The sequence below is a fragment of the Antrostomus carolinensis genome, unplaced genomic scaffold, assembly GCF_000700745.2.
Source record: "Antrostomus carolinensis isolate BGI_N321 unplaced genomic scaffold, ASM70074v2 scaffold4178, whole genome shotgun sequence".
Taxonomy (NCBI): domain Eukaryota; kingdom Metazoa; phylum Chordata; class Aves; order Caprimulgiformes; family Caprimulgidae; genus Antrostomus; species Antrostomus carolinensis.
This window is the reverse complement of record NW_010330733.1, coordinates 5,926-14,707: the sequence shown is the minus strand read 5'-3', so window position 1 is coordinate 14,707 and position 8,782 is coordinate 5,926. Positions and strand designations below refer to the sequence as shown.

The window sequence follows — 8,782 nt, the reverse complement described above, 5'->3', positions numbered from 1 at the left end:
TGCCTGCCTAAGCAGAGAGGATGTTAGAAAGCAGATCCAGTCGCAAGTAGATGCTTTTCTCTGCTCTAATCCAGAAGTCTAGAGAGCTGCTCTTTCCAATGCTCAGGCAAATTAAAGGAAGTTTAAACCTGGTGCCTAGGAGGAATCTTTACAAGAGTTTGATTACCTAGCAGCAGAAGTAGGTGGCTCCGCTAGCAGTGGAGCACAGGTAGAGTATACTGGAGAAAAAAAATAAATGGAAGAGCCTAGGGAAATAAACAGCATGAAAGAGATGAGGATTATCTTCCCAGTAAACTGAGAAATATGTGCTTTTTGGTAAAACAGTTATTTTCTGTATCATCTTATTTTCCCATAAAGGATATTACCTAGTAAAGTAAAAGGTCTAATTCATGAATAGGCATCGTAAAGATTTTACTTCCTTGTAAAATCTGGGACCAAACTTTGTCACTTGGAACTAAAGCATCACGTGCTCAGATTGAAACATCAATAGCTCTCAAATGATTCCAAGGGCAGGACAAGGCACTTGAAACTTTGCAGAACTATCTTTTGTAGCTAACACTCTCACCAGTGCAAGTTGCATCAGATAAATGAATGCAATAGTCACCTTCAAGGAAACTTTCCTCAAAGAGAAAGTCATTAGGAACTAAGAAATTAAAACTGAGCTGATATCCTCTCTGAAACCTTGAGAAGCAAACCCAAAAATATCATATATGGATGTGCCACATATACATTTAGAAGAGATGTCCATCAGCTACTTGTGTGAATCCTGTTTTTTATAATATTTTGTACTACTTAGAGTAAGAGCCTTACTGTCTAACCCAGCTATTTGGTAAAACCCATCAGAGGAGTATCTTAATTTTTTATTACAGAAATTTATAGGAGTAGCTTTCCAGCCTACAGATAACTCACACTAGTTCTGCTCCTCTCTTCAGAGAAAAAAAAGCCATAGTAAATGAGTAAAAAGGTATAAGGTTCTGGACATAGTTGCACCCTGCCTTCCCTAGAAACAAGCTTTCCCAAAAAGACAATATGCAGGAAAAGAGAATGAGCGGAGCCTGGAGTAGGGTTAGAGATGACTGGCCTCATCTAGGAACCTCATCTGAAAACAAGGCTTCATACCTCTTGAAATTCTGTCTGAACTCATGTAGCTTTTTTTTCTTTTTCTTACAGCTCCAGTTTCTTTTGGAGGGGAGGATGGTGTAAGAAAAGCCAATGTAGTTTATTTTTTGACTTTATTAAGAGAGGAAACATTTAAACACAAAAGTTTTAATGGAGGCTTCACCACAAGGCAACTTTTTCAGCTCAGTTCTGAAAACAGGCGTCCTTAAAATGAGAAACCCCTGAGTGCATTTATGAGTTCACATGATGTCTGCATAGGAGCTAGAATTTGTTTTGTTCTCTTAAAAATAATACGCCTTTTAATATGTTTTTTTACTTATGCTTTGTTGCTTCAGATAGTCTTACATTTTACATTTATAGCATCTTTTGGTTCTTATCTTTTGTTATATAAAATTGAGCAATGTCTGTAGCACTTCTGATTTTGTTCAGATTTAAAGAAGAATTCTGCGTTGAAACAGATGTTAGAGAGCTTCCCTCCCTTTTCTGCTGAAATATTCACTGCTTTCTCATTTTGTTAAATGCTTTCTCAATATCTGTTTTGATCCTTGCAATACTCCCCATAGAAGTGCTGCAGCCCAGATGTGGGGAGTCTAAACCTGGGGGCAGGGAAGCAGATTGTTTTAGAAGTACCTCTTGTGACTAAAGCCTAAAAGGCTTGTGATGCTGCTATACTGCCAGTTTACTTAGCTTTCCCATTTTATTTATTTGATTTTGTTCTGTTGTTTTGTGGTTGTGGGGGTTTTTTTATTGGTGCTATTTATTTTTATTGTGATAAATTACATATCAGCATCCCATAGTCACTCCAGCTGGTTTCCATTTTTTAAAGAAGCTTTGGCTCGCTCTCTTTAGCTAGTCTTAATGAGACTTTTCCCGTTGGTCTGCACAGAAGTTCCTATTAATATCAATAGGACTTGAGCATGTGCATTAAAGGAATATGTCTCTTGGAGCGAGTGATCTGTGGCAGGCAGCCTTTGTCACACAGAGAGAGGAACTTTTACTGCCATCTTCATTTTATATTGCTGCCAGGCCTTTGCAGACCTTGTTTGTGCCATCTTCATTGCCTTGACTATGATCTTTCAGTCACCTTCCCATGACTTCAGCATGCTTCACAGGCAGCACCTACAAGGAGAGACGAGGGGAGGTACCAGGTATATAAGGAACACATTCTGCTCCCCTCATGATGAGTTTTGTGTTTCAGTGAGTAGAGATGCCATTATGGCTAGGTACCTGACAACTGGTGATTGTTGTGTGGATGACAGTCTTGTGCCACTCTTTGTTTGGGACAGCAGTGGGAGGGCTTTGTGTGTAATTTAATGAGATATTGTTTTGTTTCTCCCAGGCTCAGATCACAGTGAATGGGAACCCTGGCACTGCTGCCAGCCCAGTGAGTCACTTTCAAAGGCCTTTTTCCCCTTCTTCAGCTTACCCTCAATTACCAACTTCGCTCAATTCCAACATTGTTATCATGCAGCATGGCAGGATGATGGGTAAGCCTCACACAGAATGTTTGCTTTATACATTATGCAACATATTCCAGTACCTGTGGCAGAGATTGCAAACAATTGCAGAGTGCTTCACATTCGTAATGAAGGTATTGTCTATTCATCTACCTTGGGAAGTAAATGCAAAAAAAATAATAGCATTTATTGTTAGATACAGTAGTGATGCTGAACTGGAGCTACTATTAAGTTTTATTACTTTTGTATGTGACAGTGACCTCTTACCACCTTTCTACTAGCTCTACTGAGGAAAGAGCATGTATCAAAACAGCTCAACCTGTGCAGTGCCTTCAGATTTTGCCTTCTTTCAGAAACCAAGGGGCCAACTTTGTGCACTGGTTCTCCCCACAATTTCAGTAATCTTCAGTGGAAATACTGCTAACAAAGGATGGGGCGCTGGGCTTTTAAATACCTAAAGCCCTGTCAGTCTATAATTTGTTTTTGTATATTTTGTAGGGCATTGTTAATTTTAAAAAAACATAACAAAACAACATGTTCAGCCTTAGAAAGGAGCTTTGCCAGTATAATGCAGTTTTGTTAGAGCAATCATTCGCTTGCTGCTTTTTCTACCAGTGTTTTGCATATTCAGATAAGATGATGCATGCAAAATAGTTTGAATATGATCCTAGAGTTTTTTGTTGTACATGTGGGGAAATTAGGTGACAGTTCTTGCTCCAAGACTTATGGCTTAGACAAGTTCTCCTATCCTTATCATAGTGATAAGTACAGAAAATGTATACATGCATTTTTCCACCTCCCAGAATTCTAGATTCTTTGATTGCTTCCAGTTTGCTGATATAAAGGCCTTTCAATTCTGGTTTGGATATACCTGAAATGAGTAAAGTGTTTTTCTATGACTTTTACTCTTGTATGGTGCTGAAGTTTTGTATTCTGTGATAACGGCCTGATTTAATTCTCCTTGCTCATGTAAAAATCCCACTGATGGCCTCAGTTTGAGGTCTGTGAATAATGAAGGATCAAATCCAAAAAGTATTCTAAATTTAACATTATCCTTTTTGGGAAAAAGAAACAAATATTCAGTCATTTGCCATGTAGAGTTGCCCTTCACCATATATGTGTAGCACTGGATTATTTACAGGATTTCAAACTTGAGTAAACAGCTGAAACAGCCATGTCAAATCCAGCTCTCTACAGTAGGAGTGAGCAAAAATATTCAAATTAAAATTAAAACTTTCAGTCACCAGAGCTCCTTTTGCTGATTTATATTACAATTCAAATATTTTGCTTCAGAAGACTCAACGGATGTTTATGTCACGCAAAAGACGATTGCAATCTTCACCTGTAGTGTTAGAATATTTATTTTTACTTCCTACATTTATTCTGTGGTGGCATTGTCTCTCAAGCACTGTGCCTGCTCTTGCAAAAAAAGGTGCTTTGACATAGCAGCCCACTAATTTACTGAAACATGCTGCCTGAAGGAGTGGGGCTCTTTTCCTGCATTCAGGAAAGAAGTATATAATCTGCAACAGTACAAATTTTCATGTGATGCATCCTAGCAGTGAGGTGGTTTTTGTTAAATAAACAAGTCTGAATTTTAGAGGGACATGGTAGTAGTGACATATTAATTTCATTAATTATAAAGGAGGATCTGGGGAAGAGGAGCAGGAATATTGCAAGTCACCACAAAGCAGTAGCAGCCTGCACAGTTCACCTGAAGTGCTGTAGGTAGATCATTGGGTTGCTCTGCAGATGCCAAGGTACTGAGGTCTATTTTTATGGATTATACATAAAGGCACTCAAACATACTAACCTAACTTTAAGGGATTAAAGTTGTATATCAGAATTTGTTTTTTGAAAATATTCATGCATCAAAACTTAAATGTTTCTAAACACATATCACATAAGGCTTTGTGGAGGGCTGTTTGAAGTCTGTTGCTGTGCTTCCAGAACAGCAATTTTCTGTAGTTTACTAGACTTAGTAGGGGGGAAGTTTTGAAATGATATCACTAGTTTCAAGGAATGCATAGGAAAACTGTAAGAGTGATTTATAGGAAAAAGACTGCTGCTACTATTTCTCGATAGATTTTGCTAGGTCTTGGGGATTTTTTTTTCCTTTTTTTGTGAGCAAGATGCTGTGAAAAAGTGCCTCTAGGAGGCACTGAGTTGAATAGCCTGTCTGGTCCTTAAATAAGTTTATAATTCAGTTAATGTCACACTAAGTAGGGCAAAGCCCCAGCTAAGATGTTTTTTTTTTAAAGTGCTGTATATGTATGTTATTAAGATTATTTTTAGTCTTTGTACAGCATACTGAAATGGGGAAGCATATTATAACTGCCAAGTATGATTATTGTATCTTTACAAAATATTCTGTCATGTTATTTTTACAGAGTCCACAGAGACATACTCACAGCATGTTCAGACTGTTGGCAGCACCACCTCCACCAGTACAATACCAATCTGTAGATCCTCAGAAGAAGAAAAAAAAATTACAGTCATTAAAGCTCCACATTATGCAGGGATTGGCCCGGTAGATGAATCTGGAATCCCTACAGCAATTAGAACGGTAGGAAATTCTGGGGAATCTGTGTATGAACTCATACAATGAATTGATTGTTGTTAATGGCTTTTTCACATTCTTCTAGTCTTATATAATGTGGAATACAGTGTGCGCAATCAGCGAGCTCATGAATATAATATTGTGTGCTGACGGAAAAGGAGAATGCTGATGGGAGCATAATTGGGCAACTTCATGTTTTTACTTTTAATTAGAAGTAGCCAAAACTCTGTGTTTCTGTCTTGCTGCTTTTGTAGTTCTTGCCTTTTGGAGATACCCTGTAATTTAATTTGTTTTGTTATTTCTAAAATAAAGTTTACTCATACTATATATATGCATGCATGCATGCAAGTATACATACATACATACATACGTATGTGTATATATAAATCTCGCGCTTCTGCATTTTTTGGGTGGCAGTGCTTCTCCTATCATCAGACTAGTGAAGAAATGAATAATTTTGTTCTGATAATAATCTAAGTGATTAGCATTTTTGTGTAAGTGCGATATATAACCATTGTGTCCTTGAGTGGCACGTAAGCAAATAGCGTGGAAGCTGTTTCATCATGCCTAGCCCCATTTTGATCATCTGCCACAAGTCAGTGCCTGAGTGGTCCCAGGATGTCGAACTGGAGAGTTTTGTTTTCAGTACGCTGAAGCATTCTTTCCGCTCCGCTGTCAGGGCAGCCTCTTCTGGCTGGTCCAGAGAGCACAGTGGCAGCTGCACTAGGTCTGTAAAGCAAGTGCTTGCTGGCCTTCCCAGCCGGAGGAGAAGAAGTGTTGTGCTAGACGGAGAAAGAGTAAGAAGAGTGGGAGCCAGGATGAAAGCGGCAGAGCCCTTGCAGGTGAAGTCTTTGTGAGGTGCAGGGATGTAGCAGCTGTTGGATATATCCTCTCTACCAATAGAGAAATATGGGGCTGTGTTGTATTGCCAAGAACTGCTTCAATGGATTGAAAAATTAGAGGGAAAATCAGGAATTGATGGAGGGAAGGAATAGGAAAAATTCAGAATAAGTGGTAAGATGGGGACAGTTTTGATAAGAATTGGGGGAAACTCCGGCATTTCTTGCTTTATTTTGACATAAAAAGTAATATGGTCAGAATCTTTTGAAAATAAAGAAATGTCTTTGCAACAATGCTCTAACTTCCTACCTCCTTTTTAAGTAAATGTGTCCCTATGCTTTATGTAGTATAATTATTTTTATTCTTTACTTTATAGCAGATTGATCTAATAGGGTGCATATCAGTTATATAAGATTGTAACAGAAATCCCCCTCAAGTGTACTTAACAGAGTTGGCAATCTGCCAACCTGTATTTAAATTTCAGATTGTGTGGTCTCAGTCTCTCAGATTTTCTCCTACAAACATCATGTAATTTGAATTAGGATGTTTTTCAGCCGGATTTGTTCTAGTTTTTGTTACATTTCAGTTTCAAAGTATCTTGCAGCTTGTAAACTTTGTATCATAGAATTGATTCACATGAGTTAAAAGATTGAGCTAGCATGTGTGTGTGAGTGTGTCTTGTGTGCCACTTTGTGTCCTTATTCTGCTTCCTTAGGATTTAGCTGGAAATGAGATTGTTTTCAAGATACTGATTTGAGATTACAGTTTAAATGTGCACGAGTGTATTTGAGCTTTGTGTACCCCAGTCGTGTAAGAACAAAGTTGGTATAGTTGTCAGCAAAAGACTCAAATATGCTGCACCTTGACACCTCCCAGAAGTGCAGTACTCTGCAGAAACATGTAAAACTGCTATAACTGCATTTCCCATGAACTCTAGAAGGTAGGATATATCACTTGCTTTTTCTCCAAGGTCAGTGAACAACCCAAATAGGCATCTTCTCCCAGAAAGTTCAGCCTCACTCCATCTGGAGAGAGAAGGAAGTTTTCAAATTGGTTGAGTTTATCATTGCATGCAAAGTTTAAAAGTTTCTTATTGTTCACCTTTATAAAAATGGCAACAATCTGTCAAAAAAACCCAGTAAATTTAGATTCACAGATGATAGGTAACATACACACTGTATTCTGACACACTATGCTACTCAAAGGTAAGCTTGTAAGAATTTGGGAGTATCTGTATTCCAGATTTGGAGTGCTTTTCAGGAGTAGAGAGATTTTTTCAAGCTGTGGTTATCTCCTCCAAGTCTGTCTTCACTCTTAGAACATGGTTTGTGATGACTGTTTAGCCAAGGCAAGCAGACTGATGTTCTCTTCTCTTTCTATTCCTGCAAACTCTCTCTGTCTGAAGCTGCTGAGAGGGAAAGGATTCCTGTAAAGCTTTCCCTTCTCTCAGAACCTCCATCCCATGTTAGCATGTTCCCTCCATACCACTTGAGTTCCTGCCAGCTCTGGGAAGTGCAAGTCTGAAGCCTGAAAATTCAGATCATTGTTAAGTTCTGCCACCATGCCAAGCCCTGCCCCAAAGATGGTTAAATTCTAAGGCATTAAAAATTAAGTCTTTGGAAAAGAGGGTAAAATGCTGTTCACTTAGAAAAGCATTCAGTCAAATGACACCACCACAGTTTACCACTGACAGGGTCCTAGGAAAGGGAAAAACAGATGCATGGAAAGCAGTATGACTGCACTGTTTTAGACTACCCAACATGATTGCTTTATGTCTAAACATCAAAATTAATCTGTACACTGAAAAGGCCTCTATTTACTAAGAATGAAAAATTTAAAAATCATTGTCCACCGGATTTATTTTCTGTACTTAGTGATGTAATATTTCAGCTAGAAAAAAAAAGACACAGAAGGTCCACTGAAAGTCATAAATGCCTCCTTTAATTGCATACTTTCTGTTGGATTATTAGAATACTGCTATGATTATGGACTCTCCTAAGTACCAACTGCAGATACTTCAGACTATATGGCTGATTGTTCATTCACACATGATGATACCATGTTCCAGTATTTAATTGCAACAACTATAATGTATACAAAGCAGGATGGCATCTGAGTGGCTTGGTGCATTCTGAATACTGATAATGCCTCAAACAAATGTTAGTGTGTGGGATTAGTGAATATAAATTGAGAAAATGTAATTTAAAATTAATTTATTCTGTTCCTTAAATAATCCTGTCTGGTTTATAATGTAAAGCCAAATTATTGGCTGAGGCTTTAAACCCCAGAGTGGGTGCTGAGGAGGAGATGTTGAGAGGTAAATGTTCAAATATCCAGAAAGATGTTGGGAGACCTCTGGTCACATGGGAGCTTCTTCATACCTAATCTTTGTGTGGAAGCCTCCTGTTGATTTGTGGAGGACCTGACTGATAAGGATAATCTGGCAAAGAGATACCTATGCACCTTTGTCCTTGACAAATAGTAGGGTCATAGCAGTAATATTTATGCACTTTTTCCAATCTATTTGCCTATAACTGATTCAAGCTCTATTGGAAGACTCTTCTTGGCCCAATACATTCAGAAAGGCAGTTGTGGTATCATGGGACCATTGCAGTTTTGTAGTGCAGTGAGGGGTGAAGAGTGACATGGAGGCTATGCTCATCAGCATGAATTCATTCAGACCATCTGGGCTTCCTTGTAAACTTTTGAACATACATAATCTTGGAGCACCAAACAGCATACTTGTTTCAAATCCAGCTAAATTATCCTTACCAGAGTTCTGCTAGTATGTATGTTTAGTACCCTT

General features: G+C 38.3%; 1 protein-coding gene across 1 annotated transcript in view; it reads left to right on the top strand.

The window, feature by feature from the left end:
• LOC104528849 (uncharacterized) overlaps positions 1–8,782 on the top strand; it is a gene marked incomplete at its 3' end in the record, with an annotated part of 28,499 nt that overhangs the window by 15,923 nt on the left and 3,794 nt on the right. The window contains exons 6-7 of the mRNA XM_010172992.2: positions 2,459–2,606; positions 4,967–5,142. Coding sequence (XP_010171294.2) covers positions 2,459–2,606; positions 4,967–5,142 — 324 coding nt within the window. The remainder of the gene's footprint in view (positions 1–2,458; positions 2,607–4,966; positions 5,143–8,782) is intronic.